The 15,178-nt window shown below is 54.6% G+C and overlaps 6 protein-coding genes across 6 annotated transcripts; 3 read left to right on the forward strand and 3 right to left on the reverse strand.

The window, feature by feature from the left end:
- Positions 1–791: 791 nt before the first annotated feature.
- Positions 792–3,463, forward strand: ADI1_1 (cell differentiation and development protein Fsr1; the record flags this gene model as incomplete). Its single annotated transcript, XM_046090215.1, has 4 exons — positions 792–867; positions 940–1,218; positions 1,283–3,142; positions 3,201–3,463. The coding sequence occupies 4 exons, from the start codon at positions 792–794 to the stop codon at positions 3,461–3,463; spliced, it is 2,478 nt and encodes an 825-aa protein (XP_045946188.1).
- A 765-nt stretch (positions 3,464–4,228) lies between these two features.
- LDX57_008495 (uncharacterized protein) lies at positions 4,229–4,978 on the reverse strand (the record flags this gene model as incomplete). The annotated part of the gene is made up of 2 exons (XM_046090216.1): positions 4,229–4,798; positions 4,868–4,978. The coding sequence occupies 2 exons, from the start codon at positions 4,976–4,978 to the stop codon at positions 4,229–4,231; spliced, it is 681 nt and encodes a 226-aa protein (XP_045946189.1).
- Positions 4,979–5,307: 329 nt separating this feature from the next.
- NOP2 (rRNA (cytosine-C5-)-methyltransferase NOP2) lies at positions 5,308–7,560 on the forward strand (the record flags this gene model as incomplete). The annotated part of the gene is made up of 1 exon (XM_046090217.1): positions 5,308–7,560. The coding sequence occupies one exon, from the start codon at positions 5,308–5,310 to the stop codon at positions 7,558–7,560; it is 2,253 nt and encodes a 750-aa protein (XP_045946190.1).
- A 696-nt stretch (positions 7,561–8,256) lies between these two features.
- Positions 8,257–8,882, forward strand: LDX57_008497 (uncharacterized protein; the record flags this gene model as incomplete). The annotated part of the gene is made up of 2 exons (XM_046090218.1): positions 8,257–8,263; positions 8,368–8,882. The coding sequence occupies 2 exons, from the start codon at positions 8,257–8,259 to the stop codon at positions 8,880–8,882; spliced, it is 522 nt and encodes a 173-aa protein (XP_045946191.1).
- A 37-nt stretch (positions 8,883–8,919) lies between these two features.
- Positions 8,920–11,937, reverse strand: LDX57_008498 (putative MATH and UCH domain protein). Its single transcript, XM_046090219.1, has 2 exons — positions 9,844–11,937; positions 8,920–9,791 (listed from the first exon to the last, which is right to left on the reverse strand). Exons 1-2 carry the CDS (start codon positions 11,804–11,806, stop codon positions 9,019–9,021), a joined length of 2,736 nt encoding a protein of 911 aa, XP_045946192.1. The 5' UTR covers positions 11,807–11,937; the 3' UTR covers positions 8,920–9,018.
- A 1,898-nt stretch (positions 11,938–13,835) lies between these two features.
- Positions 13,836–15,029, reverse strand: DYS1 (deoxyhypusine synthase; the record flags this gene model as incomplete). The annotated part of the gene is made up of 2 exons (XM_046090220.1): positions 13,836–14,738; positions 14,802–15,029. The coding sequence occupies 2 exons, from the start codon at positions 15,027–15,029 to the stop codon at positions 13,836–13,838; spliced, it is 1,131 nt and encodes a 376-aa protein (XP_045946193.1).
- Positions 15,030–15,178: the final 149 nt, after the last annotated feature.

Here is a 15,178-nt window from a genome sequence, read left to right on the forward strand (position 1 = left end):
CAGCCCGACCGTAGGAGCAGAGCGCGGATTAACATAATCTACTGATCACAAAGGGCCTGGGAGGCTAATTAAACAAAAATAACCACACGTTTTCCTCCGGCTAGTCTGTCCCTAGGTACCCAGTCACTGGAGTCTTTACACGTCAGTTCCTGGCGGTGATTGGTGGCCTGTGCCTTTAGTGGCCCTGCAACCTGAGGCAGCAGTGGAAATCAGGTGCCTGGCCTGAAGGATTGAAAGGAGGATAACTACTCCGCATGCTTATTGTTATTAGGAGTCTGCTACACGGCACACGCAAGGCACTGAGGCACCGAAACTCCTGTAATTTGACTTTGCTTGCCTCAGGCAGATACCCTCCCAGCGCTAACGGCGGTTACGGCCGCGTGGGCGTTTAGGGGAGCCAACGAAAGCGCAACCCGCAGCGGTGGCTTTCCCCGACCTTCAGCGAGGAGAAACGCGCACCAGTCTTCAGCCCGATTTGCCTTGGCCGCAAAACATCCTCCCCCGTTCGTCTCCTTTCCATTGCCGCGACCGAATTTTCGTCTCCGATCACCTCCTTGTTCCTCTTGAAACCGGTGCTGACACGGCTAGGAACCGTGTTTCCTGCCGTTGTCGCCCGTGTGTGCCGATTGTTGGCTTACATCAACAGACTTCACCATTGCGGACACGAGTCCTCCCACGCTGTTCACGCTCTCTCCCACCACGCTGAGCCCGAGAGCTCCTGTCTTCTCGGATATCTCCGTTGGGATCCTTCCGCTCGCTAAAATCGTATGGCTTGGCAGTCGCCTTCGATAATGGGGGGTGGAGGGTATGTCGGACCGGATGGGTCGTCGAACGGACAACCTCAGGGGACGGAATACACGTTGCAAGGTGCGCTTGTCCGCAATGGCGTCGGGCCAGTGCTTCATATCTACGAGACTAACCTCGCTCTTCTATCTGTAGGTGTGATGCGCTTTCTGCAGACCGAATGGCACCGTCACGAACGAGACCGCAATGCGTGGGAAATCGAGCGCGCGGAGATGAAATCCCGCATTGGAAGATTGGAAGGCGATGTCCGGACGAGCAAGCGTTTACACGAGTCGCTAGGCAAGCACGTCAGGCTACTAGAGGCTGCGCTGAAAAAGGAGCGCGAGAAGGTCAAAAAGCTCAGCAACAACGAAAAGATCGATGACACCAGGGACCCCAAGGAAATCGCCCGGGAAAGCCTGAGCGCCATAAAATGTATGATTGGTTTATCACTGCCGGTTCAGACCATGGATGCTGACCGATTTGCTTCTCCTTCTAGCCCAACGCCCCAAGTCGCACATAGATCTCGGCGATTCCGATCCTAACTCCGACCACCAACATGAGTTGCAACAAGAGAATGAGCGAGACAAGTCGCGCCTGTATTTGACGAAATGTTCACAAGAAATCACATACCATGTCATCCCTACCTCCCACCCACCCCCAGACCTCAGTGATCCGGACCTTGCCAACCCCATGTATGGCAACCAGCAGCTGTCGCAGCATAGTCTGGAAGAAGCATATCTTCAGCAGCAAAGGCAGAAGCAGCAACACCAGCAACACCAGCAGGCCAACCATATGATGGCACGCGAGGTCTCTCTCCAGAACCACCAACCGATCGTGACCCATTACCCCGAAAACACCGGGCTTCCGCGACCAACAAACCAGTTTGGCCTGCCGGGCCCTGCCAGGGAGGCGCTGGACCGAAGGCCCTTGGAACCCCAACAGACGCCGGTGACTGCGGTTGACAACCGGAGGCAGGCTCATGACCCTACAATGAATGATGAACGCACTGGCGGGGAGAGACAGGGGTATGATAACTATGGTCCCCAGGTGTCGGTGAAAGAAGAGACAAAGCCGCAGCAGGTTGAGGAAAGCGTCGAAGACCCGGACGGCTGGAACTTTGATGAGCCGTCAGACCAAGAACCGCCCACGGAACCGATGCCCCCTCATCGTCCCGATGTCGACGTTTTTCCCAATGCCAACTTTGTTCGACCGAAGTCCCCTTCGAGGCCCGGATCGATGTCTCATCGACGAAAGAGCTCTGGTGCTAGGCGCAAGAGTGACGGGGCCATCGACTTGAGTTCGAGTGCGGGTGCGAAACAAGATTCCTCCTTTAAGGTCAGGTTCGCTCTGCGCGGACATCTTGATGTCGTCCGCTCCGTGATATTCACGGGCGGCGGCAGCCCTTCCGAACCCGAGATTTGCACGTGTAGCGACGATGGGACGATCAAGAGGTGGATCATCCCGGCCTCGTACGGCAGCCTTGGCCATCACGGACCCGGCTCAAGCAATGATCTGGACATCACCAGTTATTTCACCCACCGAGGACACGTTGGCGCTGTGACTGCGCTGGCCGCCTGCTCTCCGTCGCAAAACATTTCCAACGGCGGTCGCGCTTTGGGTGATGGCTGGGTGTTTTCTGGTGGGCAAGATGCGAGCGTGCGTGTTTGGGAGCGAGGCCGAGTTGACCCCAAAGCCACTCTGGATGGCCATACCGATGCCGTGTGGGGCCTGTGTGTCCTTCCAGGAACGACCGGGTCTGTTTTCGGAGATTCATGCAGTAATTATGGAGGCACCGACCGAATCCTGTTGGCATCGGGCGGAGCAGATGGACACATTCTGATCTGGGCTGTCAGTGCCCCTCCGCAACTCTCGTCACCGCAGGCTGGCTCTCGAAGAGCTGGAGGCAGTCGCCGGGCTAACTCTATCTCATCTGGATCCAACTTCCCATCGTCACCCCAACCCAGTATGGCAACGGCTACGCCATTCCACTACAGCCTTGTCCACAAAATCGCCCGACAGGACTCCCCATCTCCGACCTGCATCAGCCCCTTGTCTCTCGCCGGCGTGAACTTTGTCGTTTCATTCTCCGACGCTTCGATCCTTGTCTATGACACACGAACCGGCGAAGAGATTGTTGGAATGGCCAGCCTGGAGACATACGATGGAACGCCCTCCACGGGTGTCAACGCCGTTGTGGCATCCACCGTCGGGTTTGACGGGTCTGCTGGCCTGGATCCGAACCGAGCAATGGTAGAAGAAGAGGTGGTCCATGGCGCCACTGGTTCGAGTGGCGTGGAGGGAGTGGTCATTAGTGGCTACGAAGACAAGTACATTCGCTTCTTTGACGCCAACAGTGGTACGTATTGCCCTCTCCCGTTTCATGACTGAACTGACTGACATCTTTGCTGTTCCAGGACAATGTACGTACACGATGTTGGCTCATCCATCGGCGATTGCTTCACTCTCGCTGTCGCCAGATGGACGTGAGCTGGTGTCCGCTGGCCACGATGCTAGCTTGCGATTTTGGAACCTCGAGAAACGGAATTGCACCCAAGAAATCACCAGCCATCGGGTGATGCGTGGGGAAGGGGTGTGTTCCGCCGTCTGGAGCCGTGATGGCCGTTGGGTCGTTAGTGGTGGTGGTGACGGAGCAGTCAAGGTCTTCTCGAGACAATGAGAGAGCCTTTACTGGTGATGTATGATTTTTGTCTTATAAATTTCTTTGGACGCATGACATGGATGAGCGCTTGGCCAATTCTTGAGCATTTGCAAACGTTGTCAAGTTACCTGGCATATGTTCCTTTCTACTCGTGTGGTTATAGTTTCTTTACTTCTTCTTTCTCCTATTCTTTGCTTTTCTATGTGACTCATAATCACCTTTACCTTCTTCGCGTGATGACAAACTTTTTCTTTTCTCTATCTTACTTTTTTGTTGTCTCTTTACTCCTTTTCCTATTAACGCTACCTTGCCTTCATGCTCGTTACCCACACTGCAAAGCTTCGCGTGAAACAACCGACTATTATGAGTGTTCCTGCTGTTCATTTCTGCGATTCCTTAGTCAGCTTCATTTGCATATCCCGTCCCATTTTGACTTCTTCGTTTTGTTACCCCATATTGGTCTTATCGTTCCCTCTGTTTAGGATGATGGCACTACCCCAACGTTGTACAACAATGCCACGTCGGATTCCCCTTCAAACCTTTCTTCTCTCTTGGTATTACATGTGAATCTAAACCGGGTAGAAAAATAGAGTAACTTGGCTCGTGTCAACAGATGACCCAATCCAGAGAAATCTTGACAGACATGCACATATCCGATATGTTTCAATCCTCGTAGACGTAGGCTATATTGACAGGTTTCTGTACTCTGTACATAGGAACCACGCGACGCTTCCCCAAAGATATCACGCAATCAACCCATTACCACTTCAAAAAGGAATCCATTTACGATCGACTCGCCGTCCAAGCCCCCTTGAACAACGTCGTCAACTTCTGCGCCTCCTCAACATCCTTCAACCTCTGCTCCAAGTACCCCTCCAAATCACTCCAGAACGCATCCGTCTCCACCAAAGCCTCCCCGGAAGGCCCAATCGCCGGCTTCGGAGATGGCGACGAAGAAGCCCCATTATTACCCCCGGCCTCCTCAACAGCCTTCGCCCCTCCCATGATCATCACCCCAAACTCGACCGTCTTGCCACCAGCCAGCAACTCGGGCTCGTCTTCGAGCAGCTCCGCGATCGTCTTGCCGGACACCGGTTTGCGCTTGTATAGGATCTTGATCTTGTCCAGCCCGATCTTCTCGTTCTGGGCGTCGACGACCCGCTCGCGCACTGCGTCTTTCAGGTCCGATACGGAAGTCGTGGTGATCGGGGTGTTTGAGACGGTGAATTCGAGCGCGGGGTTTCGGGCCGACTTGAGGTGCACGTTTATCGATTTCGAGGATCCCGGCGCTGCGGTGGATTTCACTTTCTTGGGCATTTCGGGACGAGGGGATGAGAGGCGCGGGAGGAGGTACTGGATTTAACGGAGCTGAGTTAGAGATAGATACTTGAATAAGAAGGTGTACTGTGGGGGATCACGTACAGGGACCTTGAGTCCGACTCGCTCGGGGTCGAAGACATAGTCGGCGGGGAGTTTAATCGGACGGGAATCCAGCGAGGAGAGGAAGGATTTGATGAAGCTGAGCTCAGACATGGTGGGAAGGTGTGGGCTCGACAGTAGATATGCGCTGAAACGGGGAACGTTGAGTAGTTGAGGAGGCGAGAAGTAGCTGAGACACCGCGGGGAGCGCAAGCTGACAATCTGCATTACCCGATTCGGGTGGGCCTGAGGCCGCACGAGCCCATTGACACCTCAGGCACTAAGCCGGCTTACCGCCTTTGGAAGCATCTTCTTCTGCCACCACTGACCGCCGCGGCGGATGAAGAAAAAAAAAAAAAAGACGAGCGAAAAAAAAGTTGAGATCTTTCCGCAGTCAACGGAAAAACACTCGATTTTCACCACACATCCCATCTTCTGTCGCAATGGGTAAAGGTCGCCGCATGAAGAAGCAAGGCCCTCCGGCTCCGCTGGATGAGTCGAAAATCTCGATGCTCAAGAACCGCAAGGCCGCTGAGCCTCAGTCGAAGGCGGCGCCGGGCCAGAAGCGGAGAAGAGACGATGTCGAAGAGGAGGCGCCCGTGAAGAAGAAGAATGTGCAGAAGAAGACCAATGGCGCTGCTAATGGCAAGCCCGCTAAGACCCCCGAGCCCACGAAGAAGCCCGCCGCGAAGGAGATGGATTTCATGGACTCGGACGACGATGAGGCTTCGGCCGACGACATGGAAGACCTTGAGGGAGGCGACGACGAATTCGGTGATTTGGACGGCATCAGCGAGGGATCGATCGATAGCCAGGAGGAGATTGGCTCGGGCGATGACGACTCCGTCATGAACTCGGACGACGAAGATGATCACCCCCGCGAGACCATGTTCTCTGACGACGAATCTGACGCCGAGGAGCAGCTGACGGCGGCTAACATCGAGGGACTGTCTCGGAAACTGGATCTAGAGAAGCAGGCGGAGGCGGAGGAGGCAGAGCAAGAATTGCAAGAAGCTGCTATGCAGACCAACATCGCCGGTGACCGACCGGATGTTTTCGAGGAAGGTGGTGCCGGGCACGGGTTGGCTCCCGATCTTCAACTGCTCCGCACAAGAATCACAGACACCATCCGAATCCTGGGTGACCTGAAGACTCTGGGTCAGCCCGGCAAGTCGCGCGCCGATTACCTTCAGTTGCTTCTGTCCGACATCTCGACCTACTACGGATACACCCCGTTCCTCGCGGAAAAGCTTTTCAACCTCTTCACTCCCATGGAAGCATTCGCCTTCTTCGAAGCCAACGAAACCCCTCGTCCCGTTGTTATTCGAACGAACACTTTGCGCACAAACCGTCGGTCGCTGGCACAGGCCCTGATCAACCGTGGTGTTGTTCTCGAGCCCGTCGGCAAGTGGTCCAAGGTCGGTTTGCAGGTCTTCGAGTCTGCCGTCCCCCTTGGTGCTACTCCCGAATATCTGGCTGGCCACTACATCCTGCAGGCCGCGTCTTCCTTCCTCCCCGTCATGGCTCTGGCCCCGCAACCCAACGAGCGCGTCCTGGATATGGCCTCTGCCCCCGGTGGTAAAACCACCTACATCTCCGCTCTGATGCGCAATACCGGCTGCGTGATCGCCAACGATGCCAGCAAGCCCCGTGCCAAGGGTCTGATCGGTAACATCCACCGTCTCGGATGCAAGAACACCGTTGTCACCAACCTAGATGCCCGTACTGCGTTCCCCAAGGCGCTCGGTGGTTTTGATCGCGTGCTCCTCGATGCCCCCTGTACTGGTACCGGCGTTATCTCCAAGGATCCCAGCGTGAAGACCTCCAAGAACGAGCGCGACTTCCTCGCCATCCCCCACATGCAGCGCCAGCTTCTCCTCGCCGCCATCGACTCTGTCGACCACTCCTCCAAGACCGGCGGCTACCTCGTCTACTCCACCTGTTCCGTCACCGTCGAAGAGAACGAAGCCGTCGTGCAGTACGTCCTGCGCAAGCGCCCCAACGTCAAGATCGTCGACACCGGCCTCGGCTCGTTCGGTAGTCCCGGTTTCTCCAACTACATGGGCAAGCACTTCGATGCCAAGATGCCCATGACCCGCCGCTACTTCCCCCACCGCGAGAACGTCGATGGTTTCTTCGTCTGCAAGCTCAAGAAGACCGGTCCCAGCCCCGCCGAGACCGCCGCTTCTGCTGATGGCGCCGCCACCGGTTCCAAGACCTCTGACGCCAAGTCTGCTACCTCGGACGACGAGACCGTCGACAAGACCCCGATTGCCGACGAGGACGGTATGGTTGTGGACACCGAGGGCGGAGCCTTCGCTTCCTTCGAAGACGAAGAGGCCGACCAGGAGCGGATCCTGCGCGCGGAACGCAACCGTCTCCGTCGCAAGGGTCTCAACCCCAAGGGTGTCCTGAACAAACCCAAGAAATCGAAGCCCGAGTCGAAGCCCGAGTCCTCGACACCCGAAGAAGCACCTAAACCTACCGCCGCCCCATCCCCCAAGCAAGACGAAAAGTCGAAGGCCAAGAAAACCGAAGAATCTACCCCCGAGAAGAAGACCAAGAAGCCCGCCGCCGCGGCGCCGAAGCCCGAATCGAAGCCCAAGGCCGCCGAAAAGCCTTCCAAGAAGCCCGCCGAGAAGAAACCGCAGGAGTCGAGCGAGAAGAAAAAGACTAAGAAGAAGTCATCTAAATAGATGATATTATAGTTTCTTTTTCTTCTTCTTCATTTTATTCCTCCTGTATAATCTCTTTATATCATTGGTTTCTTTCTCTTTTCTTCTTGTCATGAGTTGTTCTTCTCTTTTCTTGATATAAAAAGCACCATGTCCTTCTGTTTCCGTGTTACTTACTTCCAACGAATGTTTTCTGGTATGGGCGGCGCATGCGCATCATTTTCATTGATCTAGTTTGACGGACCGAACTGTAGGTAGCTGTCGAAATAAATCCAATCAAATAGATACCATTTCCGAGTTAGATCCATCTCTTTTTTTTCTACATTAGGAAATCTGGTTGCTTACAATGCAGAATGAGTCGTAGAATGCCTAATTGATAGATGAGTGACTGCCGATTATATTTGTTTATGGATACAATCCAATGTGTTGGGATAGAAGTAGTGAACAATAGTAAATCCAAAATAAATCAATTGAATGTCAAATCCCAAAACGAGTGAGGGTATGCTCTGATCTAGAATTTTGTATGAGGTGTATGTATGGTTAGTTGTTCTTGGAATGAACCAAATCTAAGCGCAAAGATAAAGATGGGTTCGTGTCTCTTCCGTGAATATTTCCAGGGTATGCCGTGTTGCCAAGTCGTATTTCTCCAATGAATATTGAATTCGAATAGAATGAAAAATGATCAACCAAAAAACCCCAAACAACCCAAAACTTAACATGGCCAGTAAATGTCAAATTTGTACTCCTTTCCCCTGTTTATCCCCCCTGTTGATTTAGACAATTTGAAAACGTGTTGGTTCGAAATGGACACGTCTCATGGTGTTTTAGGTTCGGTAAATTTTAACAACGCTGATGATGTTCTTGCGGCAGATGGGACAAATATCGACTTGCCGAGCGCAGGTCACGCAGGCGCAGACATGTCCGCAATCGTAGAACAAGGCGTCCTGCTCCTCGCTGTAGCAAATCTGGCAGAGATCCATCTCCTCCTCGGCGACCTCCCAGTAGCTGATGCCTTTGCCGTGGCGCTTGCCGTCCTTGTAGCCGCCGACGTACTTGTTGCCCGTCTTCTTCTCGACGAAGGAACCCTGTCCATGGCACTGATTCTCAAACCAGTCGCCATCGTAGGTATCACCGGTTGGGTACTCCAGGAAACCTTTGCCGTGGCGTTTGCCGAACACGTGGTCGCCGGTGTAGGCGGCGGCGGAGTCAGAGACATGCGTGCCTTTGCCGTGGAAGTAGCCATTCTTGAATTCACCGCTATAATAATCACTGGTGAACGTGGCGTTGATGGTCTTGGTCCCCGTGAAGGCTTTGGTAGGATGATTGCGAGCGGAAGCCCATAGGTAGCGCACAAGTTGATCGGGATTGGCAAAGAGGCCAGCGACGTTGAGTTCAGCGCGTCTGGATTAGATAGATTAGCAAATTGTTTCATAAAAGCAGAAGTTCAGAACCAAGAACCAGAGAAGTCCGGAGAAAGAATTACCTATCCTTGCTGAGGCGGTCACCAACGATGAAGCAGGTACCGTCCGGCACAAAGCCGTCGAAAGTCTCCGCCGAAGACATGGTGGTGACCGTGGTCCCGTCAAGACGCTGCCAGATCAAAAAGTCTTTCCTGGCGGGCCATTGAAGATGCTTTCGCACGGCTGACTTGATGTTTTCCTCTTTCTGGGAAAAGAAAGAGCCCACAGTTCGCAGAGATTGCGTATCAACATCGAACATCTGGATGAAGTAGTAGACGTGATCCACCGGAAGTGTGATCTCCGGCTCGGTTGGGATGGTAGGCGTGGCGTCGGCCGTGGGCGGCTCGGGCTCAGCGGGAGTTTCCTGAGGAGCTTGCTCCGGCGTGGGCTCTGTGTTGGTGGGTTCCTCCGTATCCATCTGCTGGACGTCGTCTGCAATAATAGCTGCAATTACGGCATCATTGTCGGCATTTTCCACGACCGTCTCGCCATTGGTGGTCACATTCGAATCGGGTTCGGGTGCAGCGGGGATGGGGGTTTGAGCCCGGCCCTCGGAAGGATCTTCTGGTGTTGATACTTCAGCAACTGCTTGAGCAGTGCTCGGATTGTCGCCGAGATCGCCTGTGGGGGTGGTCCCGGATGAACTGGCCTGAGCGGCGTCCCCTTCGCGTGCTGGCATGAGATCGTCTGCAGAATCAGAATCCTCCCGCTCAAGGATTGCCTCCTCTGGCTTGTTGCTCTCAGTTGTGATTGCGTCCTGGGGATCCTTCATGGCGAAGTACTTCGCATCCACTGCCGTTGAGTTAGCTAAGTATTCCCGATGAACAACATGCGTAGAACAAACCTTCTGAGACGACCTGCATCCAGAAACGAGCGACCTGCAAGGGAAGGTCCAATGTTGCCTTCAGATCCGACACCCGTGAAAAGGCAAGAGTCGGCCCAAACCGATCAAGAGTGTGACCAATCTGCCATAGGCGGACATGCTCCGGGATGGTCGCGCTCTCGGCGCCTGCCGAAGCCCACTGGGCAATTTTCTTTCGCAGATCGATGAGATTGGTTGAGCGAGGAACGGTGAGATACATGACATTGTTGGCTGTCTTGGCCTGCGACATCAGATCGTATGTGTCGAAGAGACTGTCCAGCTTATCATACTGCGGGACCGAATAAATCTCAACTTGGATGTCTTTGGCGGGCTTGTCACCGGGAGACAGGGACAAAGGATAATCTCCGTTCTCATAGTATCCCTTCAATGCCTCGTTGACTTCCCAGGGTCCTTGAGGCCCTGGGAGATACTCCTGCACGGCATCGTCCCGGATGTACATGGCGGCGATTGCGACGTCATGCCCCGTTTTGTGGTCCACTTTCTGAGATGAATCCAGGCCGACGTGAGGACCCAAGGCCGTTTTCCGCGTTAAACATTCCACGCGATTATCGCTGCCATCGTCAAAGGCCAGCCATTTGGAGCCAGGTCCTCCAGGGCGGAGAATGCTGAAAAACTTGCCCGAGGTTCGTCGACCACGGTGGACGATGTAGCCGTAAAGAACATATTTTCCACTTTGTCCATCCACGACCCGCGGCGCTAGATCAAGCTCCTCATCCAGCTCGACTCGGTTGTAGAGCAGGCGCCATTGCCGGGCCGCCTTGTCGAGCTTCTGACGCCCCAACTCCACGTGGAGTATAGGTGGCAGCGCCCAGCGACCCGGCTTCTGTCCCAAGTACCAATCGAGGGCTTCATGCATCGTGCCGGCCTGATCGGCGGGCACGCAGATGCGCGAGTTGAAGTCCTTGGGAATGGTATTGATCACGTTCTCTCCGTCTGCAGATGTGGAAGGGGGCTGCGGAGTGGGGCTGTCGAAGATGGCAGCGAGTTCTTTCACAGCATCTGTGCCTGCAAGTTCCAGCTCAAGGGTCCGCCGCAAGCGTTCCCAAAACTCACAAACATCGCCGGAATACTCGTGCAGGTTACGAAGGGTCGAGGTAATTGTGTCGGTGTCGACATATTGCAGGGACTTGCCGCGCGAGCGCAGGTGCCACAGAAACTTTTGCAACGCATCACACAGTGGTTTCGGCTTGACATCGCAATTGGTCAGGTGTTCCAGCACATTTACGTTCTGAATGATCTTGCAGAAAGGAGCAATGTGCAACCAGGTGGCCAGACCGGCGACCTCGGCGCTGTGGTTGATGACCGAGTCACCCAGGGGGCGATACCCGGTGAGACTCAAGCTGTCCCAGGTAGGCTCGGAGTCGCTGCAATGCCACCACAGGGACCGAGTCGGGTCGTCGAAGATACGGATGTAGGCATTGAAAACCAGCGTGTCATTACGAAGCAATGCCTGGCGTTGGCCACGCTGGCGACGATGAATCTCGTCCCAGGGGGCGTGGAAATTGGTCCAACCCCAGTCCAAATTATGAGGATTGAACTGGTGGCAAGAGGACTGCATCCACCCGGTGCGAGGCTCGTCCGGGTTGTATGCTATGACGCCAATTTGAGCGGAGACTCGCCACGTATCCGTAGAAGGGTCCGCCTGCTCTATAGTGGGCAGATAGTGAGAATTGTAATGGTCGAGCCACGCCGTGGAGTCCTCTGATCGAGGATACTTGACATTCAAGGCCGGGGCAATGCCATTAAGATCACTGTCGGCAGGACCGTGAACGACGGCAAATTCGGTCTCCGGGTGACTCTTCTCGGGGACGGGCATGGTGGCAGAGCATTCAAGATAAACGCTCAGCGAGTTCACGTTGTTGCCGCGAGGGAAGAACTTGATTGTCCACCAGTACCCGCCAACGTATGCGGGCGGAGACCGCATGATTTTGGCATAGTTCGGCCACTCCCTCGTGCCCCGAACGCCTTTGATCTTCCACGTGAGGCGGGCCTTCTCCGCTGGGTGGTATTCCGGGTCGTCTAGCTCTGGTTCGAAATTCTTCTCCCAGTAGTCATCTGACAGGCCGAGTTAGCCCGGGACACCCGACTGACAAAGCATGTGTCAGGTATAAAATATATTTATGACTTACAATCGATAGCAGTAACAACCTCATCTCCCGCTTCGATCTCCTTCAATTCGGCCTCATCGGGAACCGAAGTGTCTTCCTCGATTTCGGCCCAGTAGGCATGTTCCTCTGGCGGCGGCGGGCGAGCGGGCGGAGAGGAATCTGCGGGAGCCTCTGACTGTGATCGGTCGGCGTCGGCGTCTAACCGATCGTGGGGTTGGCCGTTATCTGTGAGGGCTTCCGGAATATCGCCGTGGGTCACGTCGATGGTGACGGTCGGCTCCCCGGCGACTTGAAGAGAGGTAGAGTCGGTGCTCAGGGTGATCGGGGGAGGCAGTTGCTCCACGGTGACCGACGTTTCTAGTGCCGTATCCATAATGTCGAATTGAGAACGATGGCCGAGAAGGAAACAAATACAGCAAAGCTAGGTCTCAGGTATTCCCCGGATGACTGGAGTCTGGACCCAGTAAGATAAGATAGCGAGGACAACTCAGTCCTACAAGGCTGAAACGAGTGGAGCAGAGTCTGAACGCAAACACAAAGACAATCGGAACAAACCACAAGAGCACAATGGCAGGAACTGAACAAGAGAAAGGCTTGTCAGATCTTCTTCCAAGGGTCAAATGCCCTGTCGGATGAGTCAAAAGATAGAAATGCTGAGTGAGGCCCCGGAGAGAAGGAGGGGGCGCTAAGAGTCTAGACAGCCCGATAAGACAAGGGCTTATCAGCAAAACACGGGGGAAGGGCGAACTAAGCCCGGCTGGGAAGTGACACGATTGAAAGAGAAAAAGAGAGTTGTGGATTGAGGAGATTGACAGACGAGATAAATGGTTCAAAAGGGATGAAAGAAGGATGACCAGAGCATGGAAGGAAGGAAGAAACGACCGATGGAGAGAGAGAGAGAAGAAGAAGAAGAAGAAAAGGAAAGCACGAAAGATGAGGCGGCAATGCACCTCAGGCTCCAAGGCACCGCCGAGCGATCACGGGCCCGCTCACCGCTGCTTATTCCCCGGGTTGATTGGCCGCCGTGCCTCCCAAACACTTCATCGCTTTGCCACTGCTGGAGCCATTCACCGGTCCTTTGGTCCCCTTGGATTGTCGTTAATTCGTTAATTAACGGCCGAATTCATGAATGATCTGGCTTGTCTTCCTGGTCTTTTATGTATTTTTTTTTTCTTTCATTGTCTGTTCTTTGTTGCGGTAACTGTCTAATGTCTACAGTACCTAGAGGTATACCTAGCCTCCCGGGAAACGACACCCGGACGAGCTTAAGGCTGTAGGCTGTACGGAGTAGGAAGTCCCAACTCCCACCTCCGGAGTACCGAACAGAGTCCGTTCGGGTCGCAGCGATCGACCGGTGGAACGTCTCGACTCGCTCCACTTTTCTTCCCCTTTTCCCTCAGGAACTTTTGCCTCCTTCCCCCAAAATTCATCTTCCTCCTGTCGAGCCCGGATATTCGGGAAAAAACTCTTTCCACTTCCTCCAAATCAGATCCCACTAATCGACAAGGGAATCGCCCGGTTGTCCAGTGTCGTTGTCTCCCGCATTCCCGGTGGATTTCCACCTTCCCCTTTTCGTGCCTCCCGTTCCATTTGCCACCCTTCGAGAATTCTCTTTCCCCTCGGAAGGCCCCAAACCGATTAGATCTGATAGGCAGTTGTGCGCGTCGGTCGGAGATCATTCGATACAGAAAATGTGGTGTGGGGTTGTTGGCGGGAACGAGGATTATCTTATCATCCAGAAGGGCCGGTCAGGAGAAAACCTCATGTTCGGTGAATCCACCGCCAATTATCCCCGGGGTGGGGGAATCCCGTCGTGAGCTGCCGTTCGAACCGCCCGAGCTGCATTCAGTTACGAGCCGCGTCGTCCGCACTCGAGGCAGGCTGGTCGGCGCGGGCAAAGGAAGCTGCCACCATCAAAGGAAAGACGACAGTAGCTTCTGCATACACCTTGACCGACTTGGCGCCCGCCTTGATTTTCCCCCAGCTAATGGCCTCGTCCGGTCGAGCTCCCGCATCGCTGCCATCAAACTCCTGAGCCGTGTTCACGTACACGGCGTGTTCGGCGCCGTTTCGCATCAGGCACGCGTTGGCAATGTGGTGCTTGATCACCCCGCCCCCGAGAATGATCATCCCCGCACGAGCGGCCCGGACGGCCATGGTGTTGATGCGCCGTACGTCGTCCACGATATCAATCCGCAGTCGCTGCGGAGAGGACCGGAAGGTGTGGAAGTAGAGCATGTCTCCGAGAGAGCCGTCGGTGAGGGCCGGGCAGAAGATGGGAATGTCGTTGCGGGCGGCCCAGTAGAGCACGGAGTCCTCGTGGTTGATTTCCTGCCCCAACCGCTTAATGACGCGACTCGGGGTCCAGTGCAGCTCGTCCTCCTCGTCGCCCGTCTCCAACGCCTTCTTCTTGGCGGCCTCTTGCTCCTCCAACATTTTATCCAGGATGGGGACCAGCCAGTCTTCAAAGGCGCAGTAGTTGCTGTTCGGGACTAGCAGATTGCCGATTCGGTTCAAACCCTTGGCACGCAAACCGGCACCCGGCGCGGTGAATGAACCCATGTAGGTCGGAGCCAGACACTTGATGAGATCTTCCTCGACACCACCGGCGGTCGTGACGATGGCGGAAACATGGCGATTGCGGACGAGGTAGCGGATGGTGTCGCGTAGCCCGGAAGAAATCAGATTGGACGTGTATCCGAGGAAGATAGTGGTCTTTGCGCCGGTCTCGGGGTCTCGATAGGCTCGCTAGGAATCCGCAGATTCGCAAGAGTGAGTGAGAGCTGCCGCAGAAGGAAAAGAGGTGCCTACCATATCATTGATGATGCCCGTCGCTTCGGCCACGGCACTCCCCTGGAACCCCATGTACTTCATGTTGTCGACCATCTCTGCGACAGTAATGTCGCGGCCCTTGAACTTTTCAAAATCCACACCCTGGACCTGCTGAGTGCCCTCAGGCACGGGTTCCGAGGCCATCAGGACGGCATCGGTGGCGGCGGAAGGAGGGGCAACCTCAGTGACGGGTTGCGATTGAGACATGGTGGAAGATGAGAAGAAGAACAGAAAAAAGGAAGAATTGAAGGAAACACCAAGATAGCTATGCAAGGATGGGGAGAGAGAAAAACAAAAGTGAATGCAAATCAAATTCAGTGGCTGCGTTGACTCCGTTGAGACGAGTGTCGGTAGGC

The sequence above is a fragment of the Aspergillus melleus genome, assembly GCF_016097325.1.
Source record: "Aspergillus melleus strain CBS 546.65 chromosome Unknown contig4, whole genome shotgun sequence".
Taxonomy (NCBI): Eukaryota; Fungi; Ascomycota; class Eurotiomycetes; order Eurotiales; family Aspergillaceae; genus Aspergillus; species Aspergillus melleus.